General features: G+C 37.7%; 1 protein-coding gene across 1 annotated transcript in view; it reads right to left on the reverse strand.

Annotated features, from left to right (window-relative positions):
- Positions 1 to 1,586: 1,586 nt before the first annotated feature.
- Positions 1,587 to 22,682, reverse strand: part of OPRM1 (opioid receptor mu 1) — a 39,125-nt gene continuing 18,029 nt past the window's right edge. Inside the window, exons 3-5 of the mRNA XM_060114333.1 lie at positions 5,941 to 6,293; positions 4,292 to 4,812; positions 1,587 to 1,631 (exon numbers count right to left, since the gene is read on the reverse strand). Coding sequence (XP_059970316.1) covers positions 1,587 to 1,631; positions 4,292 to 4,812; positions 5,941 to 6,293 — 919 coding nt within the window. The remainder of the gene's footprint in view (positions 1,632 to 4,291; positions 4,813 to 5,940; positions 6,294 to 22,682) is intronic.

Here is a 22,682-nt window from a genome sequence, read left to right on the forward strand (position 1 = left end):
TGGTTTGATCTTGTATAATCATGTAACCTCCCTGAACATTTTTTGTTTCATGTTTACCCATTAGGGTTATTATAGGAAGCTGATGCGATAAAAGCACTTTTGAATCTGCATGCTATCATATAAGAGTAAGGTAACATTATTATTATGGTTATAGTTAACACAAACTCTTTAAATAATAACCTGACATAACAGAGTTTTCTTTTCCCATATAATGTTATACATTAAACAATAATCTAGGCGTCAAAACTAAAAATACATTAGAGAACATGATCAGGGTGGAAACCAAGCAGTGAAGGCAGGCCAGCATCTCAGGTCTGAGTTGGACCTGGACTGATTTGAGCAAATGATAGAAGTGTTTTGAAGCCAAGTGGAATCCAATGAGGACAACAACAGGGTACAAAGAAATTAAATTGCATTGAGAGCAGATGGAAAATGAATGCCTTTGCCTAAGTCTACCTACCAAAGATCTAGAAGACATAAAGACAACAAGCTGAACATAAATCAGGCATGGATCACTACAGATGGAGAAGTATGCTGGCCCCTGGCATGCATAAAAGAATATGAGACCATCTTTTTTTTTTTTTTTTCCCACATTGAGCCAGGATATGAGCTCTTTAGGGCACTGAGTCTGGTTCTTGACCTCCTTATCAATAGCACTTATTAAAAATATAATTAGAAGGCAAGCACAAATGTAAGAAAAATTTTGAAAAGTGTAACTTTGGATCAGAGGACTAAAGCCTGGAGAGAAAAAATGAAGAATCTCTCCTGTGAATATTTTTTTTTACTGAAGGGTAAGCCTGAAATAATATCAGGGTATTACACAATCCTTTAGCTTGTCAATCAGTTGCAAGAAACGGGTCATTCCTACCCCCTCCAGATCTCCTGAAATATCAAAAGATATTTATTCAATCATTCATTTATTCAACAGATGTTTTTGGAGTACGTTTTATTGTGCTAGGCAGATACTGGAGATACAAGAAGGAGCAAGGCAGATATAATTTGTGCTCTCAGGAAGCTAAGGCTAACTTGTCCCATGCACCATGTGCCTACTGTAGATGGTTAGCAAAAGTGGCCACAGTGACTTTCCTCCCTACATCCACACCCCTTTGCAATGTGACTGCAGCTCCATCAATAGGTGGAGTCTGTTTTCCCACCCGTTGAACCTAGAACCTGTGATGGCCATGAGAACAAACCTGGGCTAACACAGATGATGGAAGATGAGGATCCATGAGGAGCTAGCCATTCTTGCTATGGCCACCTTAGATCAGCTGGCTGACAGCCGATAGAGCAGCTCACCACAGAGTGAGCCCAGCTAAGACTGGAAGAACTGTCTAGCCCAGCCCAGCCCAGCCCAGCCCAAATTACTGATCTATAGAATTGTAAACTAAATAAATGGTTGCTTTCAGTCATTAAATTTTGGAATGATTTGTTATGCAGCAAAAGCTGACCAAGTAGCCCTTAGCTATGTAAGTATGACTCAAAGTTTATCTTGGGCACATAATTTTCTTATATGATCAAATTACCTTGATAACTGCCAACTCTCCACTTGACTTTGCGTTGCATGGACATGATCTCAGTGTACAGTTTCAGAATACAGACACCCTGGGAAGGTTTGATATTGGATCTCTGATCTGCAGAATATGAAGTTGACTAATGTGCTTGACATGTGACACATACAGTACAACATATTTCTTGGAGAAAATACAAATACATAGATAGGCAGGACATAAACATCTACAATGTTACAGAGAGCAGTTAAACATTTAATGCAAATCCAATTAGCTTTGTTTCCTAACATGACGGTTCATGACTTAAAAAGAAAAGAAAAACAAAACAAAACAAAACACCTCTCCGTCACATACTGAATTTGTAAACGAATCAATGTCCTATAGACACAGCCATAAAGTCTCCAATTTTTCCCCCAAATAATTTTATTATTTTGATATATTAGTGAAAAGATCACCAAAGACTTATGTATTGTTCCAGATGTCTGTGTGTAACTGCTTTGATTCTAATGATGACACATCAGTGGAGATGAGTGAAAGGGATATTTGATTTATCTTAATTTTCAAATATGTCAGAGTGTCTTTTCCTCTTTTCCTGGCATCCACTCTTCTGTGTCCAGCTCTCCCAGCTGGGCGTTTTGGGAAAGCAGCCAATTCCAGGACTAATGTGTTTCTGCTGTTATCTGACAGTGATGCTGCTTCATAGAGGCAGCAATGAAGATAAGCCCCATTTGGATGTATTATTAAAGCAAACCTTTTAGTTACTTAGACCAGAGCTTCCCCAGTTAGCTTCCTTTCTCCTCTCTCTGGCTGTGCAAGAACCACACATGCGGCTGTGAAACTGCTGGATTTGGAGGGGAGTCAAGGGCAGTGTCGGGGCAGCTGAAGGACACTCATGCTGAACTCGGGAAAAATGCTCCACCAGACAAGCTGGGAGCTGAGTTTCCAGGAAAGCAAGGCAGGTGAAGGGTTCTGAGAGGATCAGATATGACAAGAGACCCTGGCAGTGGTACAGGGTACAATACTGGCAGCCACTCCCCAAAGCGCCTGAAAGGAGAAGGAGGGTATAAACAGGTGCTTAAGGAGAGAGAACGAATCCTTTACAATGGTCATCGTTTTGCTCCAATGGTAAATATTTTAACCTTAGTTTAGGACTGAGGGTTTTAAGTTGCATTCTTTAACGTATTATCTTCAGGTTAGAGAAAAATCTATTTAAATTCCTACCCTCTTTAAGTTATTCACAAGATTTCCAGAGTCACTGAGAAGGAGAGCTGCTTAGTAAAAGGAGCAGGCTTAGAGGTCTTGATGTGAAAAAAAAAAAATTAAAGAAGCAGAGTAGAAAAACTGTTCTTTCTGGCTTTTGTTTCTGAAATGGAATTAGAAGTGAGACATAATAAGTTAATAATTTCCCTTTGGTTGGAAATAGGCCTGCCATCATTACGTCATGCTCCCAAGGGCTTGCGAGTTCCTGGGTTCATTTTAGCATTATTTATTATCAAGAGTATGAGGATTCATGTCGCTATGGCAGATCCTTCTGGGCCATATTACATTGGTCCTGTGGTCAATTAGAAGGGGTGAGCCTGGGCTGGGTTGGGTGGCAGTAGTGGCAGTCACAAGGGACAGCGAGGGGTGGGGAACAGGAAGCAAAGAGGACGCAGCTGCATCCTAAGGGAACCAGGCTCTCTCTCTGGCTCTGCGACTTGACGTCCTGATCATTTGTAGGGAGCCATCTGTCCCCACTGTTCTGCTCCCTGACCCTAGAAACTTTACCTAAGATTCTGACATGAGGGGTTACTTTCACAGGGAGTTTGAATTTGAGTTCTGTGTTATAAAATTACACAGGCTGTGATTTTTGGATGCTGGCACCATCATTCAGAAATTTACTTACTTAAGTTAATTTTAATAATTAAGTGATTGATTTACTTTACAAGTCAGACTCCAAATTTTCCAAACCAGTGGCTTAACAAGGCAACATTAACTTAGAGATAGATTTTTTTTCCCTCTTTCCTCCACTTTGATTTCTCATGTGATTATTCTGTTGTGTGCAAACCTTGCATCTTCTGTGCAGGCTCCCATCTGTGCTCTTCTGTGCATAGGGATATATCTTCCAACAAATAGTCACTCCTCATTATACTAACCTCAACTGGTATGATGACTGTTGCAAAACTAATTTAGTTCTAATAATTAAGTAATAAGTTTGATGTTTTCTCTAGAGTTCAGGTATACAAATTTATAAATCAGTGACTTAACAAAGTTAAAGATGGGCCATTGAATCCTCTTTTCTCCTTTGGTGTGACAGTGAGTTGCTGGGAACATCGTCACCCATCACTACAGTGGGCAAAGTGCTGACACTTTCTCTGTAACTGTAGATCCAGAGTAGGACTGGCTTTTGAGAAGTGACAGGGACATTGGAGTGATATGCATGGAACACCTAACATTGGGGGCAATGAGAAGAATTCTAGATTAAGGTCGCTTCCACAATGTGCTGAAGTCATTAATTTTGCATAGAAGCAAAGGCTGTGAAGACAGTATATTTATGGATATCTGATTGGAATGTCTCTCTATCTGAATGAATATGTACACAATACATAGAGCTCAGCTTACGTAACGAAGTGCCTCTCAGTCACAATGATCACAATTTGCTCCCCTCCTCCCCACCTCCTCAAACTGATCTCAATCCCCTGGTTACTGATCCTTTTCCAATGGACTCAAATCTTGGATTTTAAGAAGCTCTATAATTTTTCTGTCATCCCCAGGAGGTATACCCAATTCTAGAAGCTGCATACCTGATGGTTAGTCCTATCCACTGTATTGGCCGTGGAGGGGAGGTCTCTGGTGTTCTGACGCATTCTAGTGGAGTTCTGCTGCTCAATGGTGGAGGAAGTTGGGATACAGAACTCTTTGAAGCATCGTTTGAAGTTTTCATCCAGAAATGCATAAAGGACTGGGTTCAGGCAGCTGTTTGTGTAACCTAGAGCAATGCAGAAGTGCCAGGAAACAGTCTGGAAAGTAGTTTCTGGGATTGTGATCAAGGCTTTGATGATGACGTAAATGTGAATGGGGGTCCAGCAGACAATAAACACAGCCACAACCACCAGCACCATCCTGGTGATTCTTCGCAGGTTCCGATCCTTTTCTTTGGAGCCAGAGAGCATGCGGACACTCTTGAGGCGTAAGATCATCAGTCCATAACACACCGTAATGATGAGGACAGGCATGATGAAAGCAAAGATGAAAACACAGATTTTCAGCAGGTTTTCCCAGTACCAGGTTGGGTGAGAAAATGTTAGTGTACAATCTATGGAACCTAGATGAAAAGAATTATAAGGAAGAATTTGCAGCAACTTTTAATGATGTCATTAGGTGTTACTATTGCCATTTTGCTCTCTAATTTATCACCTTGACCTGAGCTAACTTATGGCTATTACTACACAAGCCAGAAAAGGAAAATTTAAAGAAATCATGGAAGAAACTCAGTTCTCTTTTGATTTTCAGGGAGAGTTATTTTTTTTCCAAATACGTCATTTAAGTTGTCCACTTTGATGACGTTAAGCTTTCATTCAGTTAACAATTATGAATCTCTCACCATGAGCTAGATCCTCTATGGGGTCTAAGTTGATATAAAAATATAATCACTGTCCAGATTCTATAGGAGTTTCCAGCTAATGGATGTCTTCACTCCAATTTCTGGGGTTTTTTTTTGGCCACCCATGTGGCTTGCGAGATCTTAGTTCCCCAACCCGGCCACCACTGCAGTGAAAGTGCTGAGTCCTAACCACTGGAAAACCAGGGGATTCCCTTAACTCCACTTTTTTTTTTTGGTATGCGGGCCTCTCACTGTTGTGGCCTCTCCCGTTGCGGAGCACTGTCTCTGGACACGCAGGCTCAGCGGCCATGGCTCACGGGCCCAGCCGCTCCATGGCATGTGGGATCTTCCCACACAGGGGCACGAACCCGTGTCCCCTGCCTTGGCAGGTGGACTCTCAACCACTGCGCCACCAGGGAAGCCCCCTTAACTCCACTTTTTGATGGGTGGTTTATCATTCTGAAATGAAGTCTAAAAATATAAATTTGTCATGTAGGCAGCCACTTGAGATTTTAAAACAAGGCTCCACTTAATGTTCTTTGGGTTTAAGCTCTAATTACTCTTGAAAGAGCTGTGTTCTTATTTTCCCATCATTTTGATGAAGTAAGTGCAGAGAAATCAGGAACCAATAGATTATGGTTTATCTTCTATTTCAAATGTTTACTGGACTTAAAATTATAGGGGAAAATTCCTATTTCAAAATATTCAAAAGTATTTTGCTAAAAAGAATCATTAAAATTACAGTTTGTCTACAGCATGGGACCATTCCATAATTTCTACTTGGCTTATGACTTCACTAATATATCTATCTATATTCTCTCTATCCCTGAGGCCTGCAGCCATACTCACCTTGCCGGTACTTTGTTGTTGCCATGAACATCACAGGCAGACCAATGGCTGAAGAGAGGATCCAGTTGCAGATGTTGACGATCTTGGCATTGCGGGGAGTGCGGAAATCTAGGGCCTTGACGGGATGGCAGACTGCGACATAGCGATCAATGCTCATGGTGCAGAGGGTGAATATGCTGGTGAACATATTATAGTAATCTATGGAGATCACAATCTTGCAGAGGATGGTTCCAAATGGCCATGTTCCCATTAGGTAATTGACACTCTGGAAGGGCAGGGTACTGGTTGCTAGGGCATCTGCCAGAGCAAGGTTGAAAATATAGATGTTGGTGGCAGTCTTCATTTTGGTGTATCTAAGAGATGAAGGAAGAGCAGTGGCACCGCCAGAAAAAAATAAAACCATCAGGGTGAAATATAGTTAAGCTTTCAATTAAAAAGCAAAAACTAAAAAACAAAAAAAACAGAACAAAACAAAACCCCCCCAAACCAAAGCAAAAACAATTGCAAGGATTAGTGGAAAGCATTTGAGGTTAGATACAGAGGAACTCTTTCACAGGGCTAGATTGGCCATTTATAACCATGTGCCTATGGGCTGTATATATAACTTCTTTACCTATCAGTTTCATTATCTGTAAAAAATTTATAATAACAGCTGCCATACTGGTTTATTGGTTTATTTGTTTTTTTTAAAAAATGTGCCGGACACTGATAGGTGTAACAGACCCAGGGAGCACTCAGTCAAGTATCCAGACATGGGGTAATAATACATTTTAATTCTAAATATATGAGAAAAATTTCAGCTATATAGTTAAAATTATGGAACAATGTAATCGTGAAAGAGTGTATGTATATGTACGTGTATACACACACACAAGAACACACACACAAATATACAGGCTATTATGGAGTCATAGAGATGGGGCAAAGGGAATAGTAGGGGTAACATAAGGAAAGAAGGAAGGCATCTTGGGAGTGTACATGCACACGTTTAATCTTATGGTTGGTAGGAGTAGGTCATTCAAGACAGAGAGAAAGCCTGAGCAAAGGCATAGAGGTGAAATGGCATGATGTGTATGTTTGGCACTGAAAGAGTAAAAATGCCAGCAGGAATGACAATGAATCTGATGGGGGAGGAATATAGAGGCCAGTTCATAGAGGGACTTGTATACCATGGTAAGAAGATTAGACTTTATCCACTTTGTGATGGGGAAGCTAAGCTTGTTTGTCTTGTTTTTATTATTTAATAACTTTATGGAGGCATATAATAAAAGTATACAATTTGATAAGTTTTGCTCTATGTACACACTTTTGAACACATCACCGTAACCAAGAGCAGGGATTGGCTTGCACACTCAATTAGACTGCACCTGATTCTGTAAATAGTTCTATTGGTACACACTCACACCCATTGAATTACTTCTTATCTCTAACTGTTTTGATGATGCAATGGCAGAGTTGAGTAGTTGCAACAGAGACTATATGGCTTGCAAAGCCTAAAATATTTACTATCTGGCCCTTTACAGCAGAAAATGCCAACTCTTGATCAAAATAATGAACATGTCAATCACCCCCCCCCCAATGGTTCCTTGGGCAGCTCTTTAATCTTTCCATCTTGCCCCTCCCTGCCTTGACCCCTACTCCTACTGTTCTATAGACAATCACTGATCTTGATCTCCTTTCTGTCATTATAGATTAGTTTGCATTTTCTAGACTTTTTATGTAAATAGAATCACCCAATATGTACTCTTTTTTGTCTAGCTTCTTTCACTCAGCACAATTATTTTGAAATTTATTCATGTTGCTGCATGCATCAATGATTCATTCTTTTTTATTGTCCAGTGGTATTCCATTGTATGGATATGCCATAACTTGTCTATCCACTCACCTATTAATGGGAATTGGGTTGCATCCACTTTTTAGATATTACAAATTAGCTGTTATGAACAGTTTTGTACAAGTATTTGTATGGACTTATGTTTTTCTGTCTCTGGGATAAGTATTTAGGAGTTTTATGTGTCCTCAAAGCTGCAGAGATTAGAACTACCAAGTAGAAGACAAACAGGTACGGTGAGACACTAATGAATTATATTTGATGGTAGAAGAATATCTTGCAAATATATTGTCAAATTGTCAAATATATTTGACACTCCACGTCTATCTGCTCTGCTGTTGGTAACAGGACCTCAGTTTCACTCTAAGGAGCCACTCATTTCCCATTCTCAGTCCATGTACTTTGCGATGGGCTCCATTGCTAGTTCAAGGCATGAAGATTTAAAGTGAATGCCCAGCAATGGTCTCATGTCTCAACTAGAGCCAGTGAGATTTTGGGGGGAATTCTAGGGAAAGAGTATATTATTTTTAAATAATTAAACCTAAGAGGATGCAAGGTATGTAGTTGTTGGAAGAGCCTGTCTGAAAATGGATTTAACCCATAGCATGTGGATCTGAGAGAGTGAGAGAGAAACCCATATCTAAAGCCTGCATGATGTAAAGGCACACTCGACAGCATTAGTCACCTTCCCAGACAGCAGACCTTACATTTCACATCTTGTCTTTAGCAGAATGTTTTATGTCAAATAATCACGTTCTTTACTGTCAGTTTATGACTCATCATACTTTTAACATTTTCTTCAGGTTCATCTTAGCACCAGGTACTTATGGATGTATGATTGTTTCATTAAAAAAAAATCCTTTCCTCCTCCAGAATAAGATGTTTGTGAAGCAAAATTAGGTTAGGGTTCCACATCACAAAAGGAAAAGTGAATATTTATCTGTAAAAGCTATGTCAATTGGCATTTTACAGGAATAATGCTGTTTTTCTCCATTTATCCTAAGAGCTTTCTTCTAAAGATAGCCAGTATTCATATCCCAATTACTCACCCTTTGAATCACAGCAACATATAAAAGAGGGTTCAGCAGTTTCCAAAATATATGGAAGAGAATAATTATACAAGACTAAAGGTTTGGGAATTCCACTTGCCTCTGGCATATCTCCAAAGGCTTCAATCTGAAGGGATAGTCTGACCAGAAAAGGGGTCATGCAGTCCAGCAAACATGAGCTTTTCATTCTGTTCTGTTCTGACATGGTGGTATGAACATTGCTCCAGGAAAGTTACAGGAACAATCAGAGTCACACTATAAGTTATAGGAGTATACGAACCAGAGTTAGCAAGCATGCCAAAGAGGTGAGCCAGAGGAAGGATTACCTTTGGGTTCAGTTTACCTGGGTGGGTCTGAGTAGAACTCCTGGATGTCAACACACAATCCTTTTCCCATCTTTTGTACCTATGGGTTCTTACTGTGTCATAGATGAGTTTAGTGGCAAAGTGGGCAAAACAAACTGGGAGGGATAGGTGACACATTCTCAGAGTGTCTCACCTGTACTACAGGACCTTTTTGATATTGATTGTTCCTGCTATGCTCACTGAATTGGATCTTTTCCTCTAGGCGGTGAGCCAAGCTATTTTTTCCTTTCTAGTTAGCCCACTGAAGTTTTCCCAGTATATATTTAAAAAAAATTTTTCTAAATGATCCAGTAGTTTATTTGCTATATGAATCCAAATGAATTACAATACAACTATTAAAAATATTCTTCTCAGGACCTTCAGTGCTTGACCCATTAGAGTGATTTTATGAAGCTTCCAGATGCTGTGTTGGGGAAGAGGTTTTATAAGCCCATTTCATTGGCAGCTCACCTATTCTCCTGTGTTCCATACATACCTTTTGTTCGTAAGTATCCTTCCTTTTTTTGTGGTTATAATTACTATTTATCTTCAGATGCATTCTTCATTCCATTTCTCCAAATATTACCACTTACCAAAACATCATTGATTTTTGACCCACTTGTGCTACATGAAGCCAAACTGAATAAATTACTCTCATATACCAATGGGATAGGCTTTGTAAACCTTTTGTTGTTGTTGTTCTATTTTGCTTTTGAGTTAGTTCTTGAATTGTGATGACCCTATCTCTGTCCAGAAAAAAAATGGAACAAGGATGCTTGAAAAGAGGAAAAACATATTCCAGAATCCAGCTTGTCAGTTTGTACCCCATCATGTGCTTCACATGGCTCTCTACCTATTTTAGGAGTTCACAATAGAACCAGCTGGGATGTACAGAAGATTTTTGCCTCTTTTTGGGTTGATTTTCTGCCCTTTGATATTTTACCAAATGGAGTTTTTTTTTCCTAATATCAGTGAAGAAGAAAGATGACTAACTCAGTAAGGATTCAATGAGCCCCTTTTATATGTTCAGCATTGTGCTTGGAAAGATACCTTTTTCACATCTGTCACGACTTTTATATCCAGTTACCCTCACATAGAGAAATTCACATTTTTAATGGAGAAAAAACTTCCTTAGAGTGTTGTCTTTTAATACTCATGATTAATTGGATAAATCCGATGAAATAAAGGCACTTGTCCTACATTTCAGATTATTATTTAGATGAAGAAAATGGTCAAATTAGTACCTACCTGAATCTCTCCTTTATTATCCATTCCATTCTGTTGTCTCAGGCAAACGTGTGTGTGTGTGTGTGTGTGTGTGTGTGTGTGTGTGTGTGTGAAAGAGAGAGAGAGAGAGAGAGAGAGAGAGAGAGAGAGAGAGAGAGAGAGAGAGAGAGAGAGAGAGATTGAAAACAACCAAAACCTATGATACATTCTCATTAGGTATTAACACAGAAAGAGACCATATATTGGTTTATTATTTTCTGTTATCTTCTCAACTAGCTTAGTGGAGGGAACAGGGGATTTCTCACTTTGCTATAAAATATTCTAAAACATTTTACTTACATTTATTTCAAAGTGGTTTCTGTGGTCAGTGACCAAATTTCCAATGAATTTATACTAGCAAAAGGAGAAAGTAGTATTCTGAGACCTCTGAGCCCTGCAGACAGAAAAGTGATTATTGTTTACTAATTTGTCTCAGAAGAGAAGACAGAGAGAGGTTTACAGGAAATTAAATAGAGAGGCACCTCCTTTCAGAGGTCAATTACCTCTTTCTGTCTCTGTGCCACCAGAGTGTAACAACCATCAGAGTCTTTTTCGTTGAGTGGTACTCTTTTTTTTTCATCCATACTGCCTTTTTGTTGCTGTTGTTTTTCTCTATATTCCTACTTTCCTCCTACTCCATGTCCCATTAATGAAAATTCATGAAAAAAAATAGCCTTCGGATGGAACAAGGACAAAATTCTGCTTTCTTCAAGCAGTGGATGAACCTTATAAATAGAAAATGCAAAACTAGTAACTGATCATATTTTTATTTTCTCATTTAGCACTAGAAAAAATCAGAATAAAATGTGTGGTTCCTTTTAATAATTCCATAGAATTCTAATGGCACTAGAATCTAATATACTTCTATTGTACTGAGCATCCTGCTAACCTCATCATTTCATTCTCTTTTGGCTTCCAATTTGTCTATTTTCTTCTTTACTTTTCTTATTTTATTGCATGCATTTTTGTAAGGCTCTTTAAATCCTCTTGTTAGAATTGGGAACTGAGGTGGAGGATGGGGAGAGAACAGGGCCACACATCAATGGAGAGGGAAGGAAATGAAAAGAGAGACTCTTCCATTATGGCCAAGAGACTTTGCTTGACCAGTTTTTGCATTACACCTTTTGGAAGTGCTTGTTTCCTGCTTTATTTGATTTCTGAAAATTTTACATACTTCAGGATATTTATTTCATCAGAAGTTTATATGAAAAAAATAATGTTTTTTCCTTGATTCCTGTATTCTGTGATAAATAACATTTACCTATTATAGAAACATATTACCATGCTAAATCCTCTGATGTACGTAAACCATTATAATTCGGTGAAATATTCTTATCTGTGACTTTAGGTTTTTGTTTCCTGAAATATAGATTTTTATCTCTTTAGACCAAATTACTTCAAAAACAGCATCAGAATATCTGTCTCAGCCTTTTGCTTCTTAGATAACAATGTTTTATTTTTATTCTAAAAGCCTGGTTTTTAAAATTTAGAAATGCTTTAGGGACTTCCTTGGTGATGCAGTGGTTAAGAATTTGCCTGCCAATGCAGGGGACACAGGTTTGATCCCTGGTCTGGGAAGGTCCCATATGCCTTGGAGCAACTAAGCCTGCAAGCCACAACTACTGAGCCTATGCACCACAACTACTGAACGCATGTGCTGCAACTACTGAAGCCCGCATGCCTAGAGCCTGTGATCCACAACAAGAGAAGCCAACGCAATGAGAAGCCCACACACGGCAACAAAGAGTAGCCTCAGCTTGCTGCACTAGAGAAAGCCTGTCTGTGAGCAGCAATGAAGACTTAACACAGCCAAAAGAAAAAAAAGAAATACTTTAGCTTCCAAATTTAGGAGTTCTAAGAGAAAAGGAAATTCCTTTTATTTTAGGATCTGAAAGTTCTGAATGTAAAAAATAATCAGATGTGCATTACCACTAACATCAAATAATAATATACCCTAGGTATTTCTTTAATATTGAAGGAACAAAAGAGAAAACTTCAAAATATAATAAAACAATTCTACAAATGTCAATATTAGAAAATTGCTTTCTGAAGAAGCTCAAGTGTATGCTGTAGATTATAAAGTTTTAGAGAGAGTAGACTATGAGTAGAATTATTATCTACTGCACTTAGTGCAACAAATTTAAGATTTCATCTATACTTTTGGTGATGATGTGCATTTAATCACTCAATACAAGTATAATATGAAAGATAGCATGAACAGAAAAGTTAAAAAGCTATAAGTAAACTATCCATTCAAAACAGAATCCAGTTCAAGATTATCACCAGTAAATGGAATTGAATACAGGAAGAAGGGTTTGGATTTTAATTATTTTTCTTTATGATAAGATGAAACAACCTTTTTTTTTTTTAGGGAACCCGTGGCTTTTGAAGTAAACAGGGAATATTCCTTTTTGCCTTGTCATTTTGTTGTCAAATTAAAAAGAACTTTGGTCATAGAAGGTCATGGAACGATGAGAAGTAAGATCTGAAAGGGGCTTTCAAGACCACACAGTCTGATCACCTTTTTTTATGGTGGAAGAAACTAAGCACAGAGAGACGTATGAATGTTTGAGATCTTTTCCCCTCATCTCCCTAAGCTTCATTTAAAACAGAAATGTACCTTCTGTGCTGTAACTGCATTGTGGGCCATGTGTATTTCTGGATGTTCATTGTTGATATACTCAACCCACCGTATAGCTAAAGCAAGGTAGGCATGCAAAGCTTTTTAATCTTCTTTTCAAAGATGTTCATGCTGGGAATATCTTGGGAATTTTGAGATATTTTCTCATTATATCGAATGTTGTAACAGAATCATATTTTTAAAAGGAGAATTGAGTTTGCTGCATTTCCTTTGCTTTACTCTTTCCCAATCCATGATTTAAGCCTATCAATTCTATGTAGTTGACACACAGCCTCTCTCTCAAATTCCATGAATGCCTTTCCAACTCTCTTTGGGACATCTGTAATCTGCTATTGACTTCTCAAATGCAATACTTGTCAAAATGTACTTATTCTTTCTTACCCACCACCACCAACACTACCATCACCATCATCACAATCAACAATAGCAAAATAATCAATAACATCATTGAAGAAGATGTAACAAATGGAGAGTTGAGATAATTAGGAAGACAAGAGTTAATTAATTTTTTAGAAATAGGGAGTAGAAAAGGAAGGGTGAAATACGACTCCCAAATTCTAGCATGGAAGAATGGACAGATGGTAATATCATTGTTTAACAGAGAAGGAAGAGAGGAAAAGCAGTTTTGGTGTTGATAGAAAGTTCAGTTTTGAGTATACTATGTTGTGGGACAAAAGGAAAATGACTATTAAGTACCCAAATATATGTTTGCAGTTCAGCTGGAGCAATTTATTTATGTCATCAGCCTCTAGGTGTTAATTCCAGTCATGCAAGTGGATGAGATTGCCTTTTTGTATGTTGCAAAATGTGAAGAATGTTGAAATCAGAGAAGAACAAAGTTCCATAAAGGGACAGAAAGAAGAGAAGGAGAGAACAAGGGAGAGACAGAAGGTGTGACTATGTTATACATGATGTTTCAGACTGTGAACGGGAGAGAAATGAGTTGTAAAATGTCAGAGCCAGAAGCTTTTCTGTGGAAAACTCTTCTAATCAGCAGACATACATTTTTGTAAATGGGAGGTTTGATTTTTATCAGTAACCAAAATAATAGTTATTTTCTATCATGACTATATTTGATTATACAATGTAAAATGCAATTATTCATAGACTATAACATTGATGGCAGTTGCTTGAAATAGAATTTATCAGAATTCTTGCTTTTGAAAACACAAGTTTGTAGCAGTACCACAGCCATGAGTATGTCTATATGTGAACTCATATATTTTATATATTCTAATATATTAGATCACTTCTTACTTATATGATACATATTTCCCTATAAATCTTATAGCTCATATAAGAAAGAAATTCAATAGAAATTTCCCCAAATTTGATCATCTTAAAAATTTACATTACAATCCCAATATAAACTTGTAGAATGGAAAGACATTTTTCTATAGTCCTAATAAAAATAAATAAAACTTGATCAACTAGGCTAGAGGAAAAATTAAATTATTTTCCACTTACCTATAAGAAATGATAATGCAAAATTGTTAAAAAACTTGAAAATATCTACCAATCTATGAATAACATGTAATATGTTGTCATTTTAATTAACATTTTACTAATTACTCTAGAGGTTGAAAATAATTTTATGCATTCCTTGGTCAATTATACTGCCTCTTGTTTTTATATTTTGCTCATTTTTGCTCATTTTTTATTGACTTGTCAGAGATTAAAATGTTTACTGTAACTGTAAATATTTCTTCTCAGACTGCTACTGTTTAAAAATTTCCACCATGTTTTGCTGTTCCTTAAAACTATTGAATTTTAACCTCTTTGATGGTGTGTGTATGTGTGCGTGTGTGCCCATTTTTCATTAAAGGCTTTTCTTATTATGAGGTTATTAAAATGTGACTGAAATTTCCTTTCTTTTTTTTTTTTGTGGTACGTGGGCCTCTCACTGCTGTGGCCTCTCCTGTTATGGAGCACAGGGTCTGGATGTGCAGGCTCAGTGGCCATGGCTCACAGGCTCAGCCGCTCTGCAGCATGTGGGACCTTCCTGGACTGGGGCACAAACCCGCGTCTCCTGCATTGGTAGGTGGACTCTCAACCACTGCGCCACCAGGGAAGCCCGAAATTTCCTTTTAATAATTTAAAATATAGATTTTTCAGAATATATTTTTAATTTCAAAAATATGCATGCTTATTGTAAAAATAAATAATACAGGAAAGCACAAAAGAAATAGAAACCTGGAACTCTACCACCTGGAGATAGCATTTTGGCCAACATCCTTCTAAACATCTTCTTATACATGAGAAGAGTAACGTTCATTTATACTGGCTACTGACCTGGCATTGCACTAAGTAAATTTACAAAATTGAAGGGAGAGGCACTTCATCATCCCCATGTTACAGATGAGCAAACTAAGCCTCAGAGATCAGCTACCTTACCCAAAGTTGTAAAGCTCATAAGTGACAGAACTGGTGTTACCTCAGGTCTGTTCACTGCTCCATGCTGCCCCCCTCTAATGTATCAGAATGTCACAGAGGTAGAATTTGAGTCTTGTTACTCTTCCAAGCCCAGCACATAGGAGATACTCAAAAATGCTTGTTATATTTGGTTATCTAAAATATATATTTAATCTTTAAAATTTTTTTAAAAATTTTTATTAGTTTTTTTAATTTTAGAATTTTATTTATTTTTTTATACAGCAGGTTCTTATTAGTTATCCATTTTATACATATTAGTGTATACATGTCAATCCCAGTCTCCCAATTCATCACCCCCCCACCCCTCCTGCCACTTTCCCCTCTTGGTGTCCATACCTTTGTTCTCTACATCTGTGTCTCAATTTCTGCCCTACAAACTTGTTCATCTGTACCATTTCTCTAGTTTCCACATATATGTGTTAATATACAATATTTGTTTTTCTCTTTCTGACTTACTTCACTCTGTATGACAGTCTCTAGATCCATCCATGTCTCTACAAATGACCCAACTTCATTCCTTTTTATGGCTGAGTAATATTCCATTGTATATATGTACCACATCTTCTTTATCCAGTCCTCTGTTGATGGCCATTTAGGTTGCTTCCATGACCTGGCTATTGTAAATCGTGCTGCAGTGAACATTGGGGTGCATGTGTCTTTTTGAATTATGGTTTTCTCTGGATATATACCCAGTAGTGGGATTGCTGGATCATATGGTAATTCTATTTTTAGTTTTTGAAGGAACCTCCATACTGTTCATACTGTTAATCTGTATTCAAGAAATACCTGAACATAATTTCATCCTTGTGATGAAAAATGTCAGTTCCTCTTCTCCTATCTCATTCCTTTTGCTTATGTGGTCATTTTCAGTATTTGTAACTGATTATCTAATATTTACTTCAATATCTCTAAATAACATGCTTCTAGAGTGTGTTGAGGGAGTTACCTCTGAAATATCTACTTTGGCTTGACATTCACAATGGTTTGGCTCACTTTATTCCATCCGTCTTCCTCTTTACTCCAATGGTGTTGATGGAAAATTCTGATTTTCTTCCTTTGCAACGAATTATCCCTTCTCTGTCTTGCAATTTTATCTCTTTTATGTTCTTGAATCTCATTAATATATGATGAGACTTTTTTTAAAGATTGATTGTGCTTGGCATTCAGAGAGTCCCTCCAGTTTGAAGTCTCATCACTTTCTTTAGTTATGGGAAATGTGGGGCTATTATTTCTTCAAATAGTGCCTCTCTTCCATTCCCTCTCTTGTTTACTTCTAATGGATAGCTTTTCTCTGTCTCCACTTCTGGTATCGCATTTGTTTTTTCATCCTTTCCATTTCTATCTCATTTACTACATTCTTCCAGCTCACGAACATAGTCTTGATCTTCCCTCTTTTTGTGTTACCCATAGAATATTGAATGTCAAATATTGTGGCTGTTATCTTCAGAATTTAAAATGTGGTTTCTTATGTAACAAACTTACATGTAGGCTACTGCTCTGAGTGCTCTACATTTGTTAAATAATTAGGTAAGTGTTATGATTATCTCCATTATACAGATGAGCAAACTAAGGCACAGACTGGTTAGGTAATTTGCCCTAGGGACACCTGACTGGCAATTGTTGGAGGCAGGGTTTGAGCTTACATTATTTGGGTCCTTAGCTGCTATGCTTTGCTTGTTAATAATCATCTCTTCTTATTTTCAGACAGCTTCTCCTTGTTTCATGGAAACAATACTTTCTTTCACCTCTCTGAAGATATTAAATATAACTTATTTTAAAGTCATAATCTGATTACTTTTTAACTCTGTTTCCTCAAGTGTAAATTCTTCTGTTTGTTGTGCACCCTTTCCCATCTCTTTCATAGTGTAGTCACTCATTAACAATATGATGACCATTGATTTTGAGTTGACCCTTAAAGTTAATATTCCTTGCTAGACTGTTCACTGATGGGACAAGAGTTGGAATCAGCTCCTGAGGCTTGTGTGCCATACTGTTCTCAATAAGAATGGAGGATGGGGTGGGCTTGAGGTTGACAGAGTACACCAATGGCTACCTTCTAATCCTCCAGAGCATTGCTGGTCTCCAGGCGCAGCCTAGTATCTCTGCGCCAAGCACTGCACCAGTTTTCAAATGGACATTATTGCTTCTGTCTAACTGGAAAACACACAAGGGTCAACCCACATGGCCTCCACCATTGTGGACATCTACCCCATTATGGAACCCTCAGGGGGGCCTCCCCAACCTGAGGCTCATACTCTCTATTCTCTGTCCCAGGCATTCTTTTGGCATTTTAGTTTATCTGAAGTGAAAGAATCTCCTTTCTTCTGAATTCATAATTTGAGAGTAAAGTCGTCAGTAACATTATTATGATCTTAACATTATTGATCTTTCTGTTGCATCATTCACTCTTTTCAAAAGAAGGAATCACTTATCTAGTTTATGTTTAGGATAAAGTGTTGGTTATGTACAGTTCTGCTCCTATTCCTGTTGCTTTCTGAGATTCAGCTGCTCAAAGGAAATGCATGTTACATCCCACTACTCCAGCTTCCAAATTTTAAAGGAGCTGGTCCCCATATGGAGAAGTTGCTAGTGGTCCAGGACTGTGGGTTAGTGTATTTCATTCTGGGATTTAATTAAGAAGCCATTATTACTGTACAGCTATGTCACATCAGCAAAGTATTTATCAGTAATACAGTTGACATTTTTTTTCTCTGCTGATTCATTTTGCATTATCTCTCAGTTGGTTCAAACATCAGCAGAGAAAGTAGGATTGACATTGAATAAGACCATTTAGGGTCTTCCCTGGTGACACAGTGGTTAAGAATCTGCCTGCCAATGCAGGGTACATGGGTTCGATCCCTGGTCGGGGAAGATCCCACATGCTGTGGAGCAACTAAGCCTGTGCACCACAACTACTGAGCCTGAGCTCTAGAGCCCGTGAGCCACAACTAGTGAGCCCGTGAGCCACATCTAGTAAGCCCGTGTGCCACAAATAAGAGAAGCTACCGCAATGAGAAGCACGCATGTTGCAACGAAGAGTAGCCCCTCTCGCCGCAACTAGAGAAAGCCCGTGTGCAACAACAAAGACTTGACGCAGCCGAAAATAAATAAAATGTAATAAATCTACTTTAAAAAGGCTGTTTAAGCATTCATATTGCCTACCGAGAATTTCTCTATCATTTCCAAAAATTTATGTATGGCTCTTCATTGATTTATTGATTTAATCTGTGTTCTTTTAAAAGATAATTTCTGAAAGATGTTCTGGAGTTCAGAGGCCAGAAGTAAAGTTTTGTGCCTGTTCTCGATCATCCTGAAAATGAAAGATTGTTTCATATTCACTTTTAGTTTGAGTATTTAATAAAGGCCAATCTTGTGCTATTAATGAACTTGAGAAAAAATTTCAACCTTTTGTATGCTTGTACATGAAATCTTAGTGCAATGTAACACATGTGTGGACTATATTAGTATTATTTGTTTTGTTGTTTTGTTTGTAAGCCTGTGGAGTATAGAGACCAGGATCAATCTGTACTCTGCTGCGTACTTGTCTGAATGACAAGATCAATTCTCCTAACCCTAATGCCCACATTTATATAATCTCTTTAAATATGAAATTCCTATTCATCTCATGTTCTTAAAGCATTCCCTACCCCAAAGAATAAATCATACCCCCCATCCTATGTCATCTTATCATTCTCACATTGATCTACATTTTTACTCTTCCCCTCTTGCCAGAGGAGAAGAGGGAATGGCATGTGAGAGTAGTGAGGTTGAGTAATGGTGAGAAAGAAAAAAGCCCCTGAGAGCTTTTAGGGAACAAGTCTAGTTGCTAACAGCCAGGTTGTGATATTCCTTAGTGGAACATAATTCCACAGAATATCAACCTCAGATGAAGACTCTTCATGACCGTGATGCCACAAGACAAAAACAAGTGGACTCTATAATCATGCATGATCAAAGATAAAACCAAGGTCACCCATAACCATAAAAATAACAAACATCTCCCTTTCCTGATTAATATTAAGTGACCGCTGTTTATTATTCAATGACAACTCTAGCCCTACTCTATTAATTCTGTCTTCTAGATAAAAAAAAAAATCTTTGATGCCCATGTATCAAATTCCTCTTGCTTTGAAAGAGTGACCTATCTAAACAGAACTCTGCTTCCTTGAATCCTCTTCTAAATCACCAAATATAAATTAAAATTCCTGTGATGTTGTTTTCCTTGTTGTAACAAACTCAATAAGCCAAATTTTGTTCCCAGGAGTATTCCTGGTGGCTTTGGCTGGTGAGCACTGATAGTAGAGTGTGCTTGCATCAGGAGGGGCCAGCTGCAGCAGACCAACAGCAATCAGCGACTGACGGGAAGCATCAGGTATCTTCCAGTGGTGTCCACAGATGGGTACAGGCCACTTAGAGGGCATGGTGGCCACAAAATCTGCCTGCACCACTGGAATCGTGGCAAATACATTCACCCAGTGTCTATCTGTAGCAGGCAGAATCTATTGCTGGTGGAACTGGGGGCTGTGAAAACTCACATTCGATACTATCACCCCTTTTTTCAGGGCTGCTTCCCTCTTTCAGAGGCTACAACCAGCGCTGCATCCTTAGCTGCATCCTCATCAGGCCGCAGGTTAACTCCCCTCACCTATTATGCATTCCATCCCTTCAAGTACTGCTGAATGTGCATCTTTAGGTCTAGAAGTCATCAAAGCAAAGACCTGCTTGCTCAATTGTAGTCATCTGGTTTATATTTATTGTGCTTATTTTCAATATCTTTTAGAGGTATTTTGAATTTTAAAATGACTATCTGATGTTCCCTTAATTAAAATCTTATGTGTTAGGAGATTAAAGATAAAAAATCTTACCTTTCAAGGCAGGACCATTCATTTATGACAATTCTCCAGTCATACCAATGTTTACTTAATCTTAAGAGCAAGGCCAACCCTATTAAAATGCTATAAACCCACACAGCAGTGAGTAACTAAGAGTACCTTGATTTTGTTAATTTTCTCCCAATTTGGCTTTTTAATCAAGTTAGGAGTAAAACTCTCCAGCATAGCCTAGTAGGAAGAATATTGGATTTGGAAGTATGATACATAGGTCTAAGTGCTATGTCTCGTGACCTTGGCCACGTGGCTGAGCTTCAATTTCCACAACTGTAAAGAGGTGATTATATCACCCCTAAAAATTACCATTAAAACAAATTAAATGATGATGGTCATAGGTGCTGTTTTTTTTTTTTTTTTTTTTTTTTTTTGTGGTTCGCGGGCCTCTCACTGTTGTGGCCTCTCCCGTAGTGGAGCACAGGCCCCGGACGCGCAGGCTCAGCAGCCATGGCTCACGGGCCTGGCCGCTCCACGGCATGTGGGATCTTCCCAGACCGGGGCACGAACCTGTATCCCCTGCATCGGCAGGCGGACTCTCAACCACTGCGCCACCAGGGAAGCCCTGGTGCTGTTTTTTGAGCATTGCAACTGCAGCCAACATTTACTGAGTGCTCACTCTGTACTAGGTGGTACTATGCACAGTTCACTTGAATTTTCTTACTTAATCTTTGTAACACACTTATAAGTTGCACATTATCACTTCTTTTGTAGATGAATAAACCAACTTTTATGGAGGTTGAATAACTTGCTCAAGAACAACAGTTGCAGAGGCAGAATTTAAGTCACACCTATTTTTTATAGTTTATGCTCACACTACTACAGTATGCACCATGTAATATAAGCTCTCTGTATGATAAATAATAACTTTTATAAAGTGCAGTAGGGTTTACAAACACTTATATATACATTTGTGTAAACTGATGCTCACAAAAATCCTATTAGTAGCTAAAACAACTATGAGTATTATCCCGGTTTTAAAGAGAACTGAGGTTCAGAACAGCTGTCAAGGACAAAAATGCTTAACATAGTAAATTTGAAATACTTGGGTGTTTGCTGCTATGAAAACTAAATGCCTGGATAGGTTGGATATTTTATTGTGTGTGTGTGTGTGTCCTGTAGATTGAACCATTAGCAGCATTTAATATGAGCACAACACGTTGGAGAGAATTATACATTAGGATACTGTGTAGGGAGTTGAAATAAGAATGTTCTCATTGCTCCTGGGTTTTGCAACAGAGATTTAATTAAGATCCATGAAGACTTAATTTCAAATTCTATGTCAGAACTGTTGATGAGCATTCCCTATTTATCCCTTTTAATGTGTCATAGCACCTGCTGATATCTAAATATTTTCACATTCAATTAATTCCTGCAGCAGAAGCTGTCCAAAAATCTTTTAGGACTAATTGAAGGAAAAAATAAAAGTAATGCAATTAGTGCCTGTAGATCTTGGCATACATAAAATCGTGTATTTATAATAACTGTTTTCCATTCAAGAATTATATAATCCTTTATAACTTAACTGTCATGCTGACCTGGGATTTTTCTAGGAAACAAAAAACAATTTGTTGAGATTTTTAAAGAAGTATTTTCAGGCAGAGAGATTTTTTGGAACGTATTTTTCCTTCCCTTGTGGAGAATTCAACAGCACTTGTTAGGAGAAAATATGATTCATGAATAAACCAGTAATTTGGCAAAGCAAGGAAGTCCCTTTAATTTTTAAAGTTTGAAATTTTAGGCTTATGGTGCAATAAGGGTTATTAAATCAATATAGAATTGTTTTCCACTTGGAATAGAATCACTTGGCACTGACAACATTTTTAGTCACAAATTAATGTATGTAACAGTATTTTAAATAGGAAAACTGCAAACATGACCTTGATTTATATTTTAGTGAAAAAACTCTCAAATGCAATATTTTATTACCTTTCAGGATCATCTATTACTTTTGAAATTTTCTCCCCTTTTATTTTCATATTATTAATTGTGCTTCTCCTCATTATATCACTGCACTGCAATTTGTTTAGAATCTGAAGAATATAAAAAGTAAAATACAAACCACCATGAACTTAATAGGTAGAGATAAACTCATAACATTGTATGTTTAATGCTCTAACCCTGTGATCAAATTTATATTTCACATTTCTCATAGCTTAATAATTATTTTGGACTTTATGTATTAAATAGAACATCTTAAGAATTATATGCATGTTTTTAATTTTCATAAATAAAAAAATTCACATTTGTATTTTTCTAATGACTTTTTCCATCATAAAACCCTCTAAGTGTCAA

Source organism: Mesoplodon densirostris, chromosome 12, assembly GCF_025265405.1.
Source record: "Mesoplodon densirostris isolate mMesDen1 chromosome 12, mMesDen1 primary haplotype, whole genome shotgun sequence".
NCBI lineage: Eukaryota > Metazoa > Chordata > Mammalia > Artiodactyla > Ziphiidae > Mesoplodon > Mesoplodon densirostris.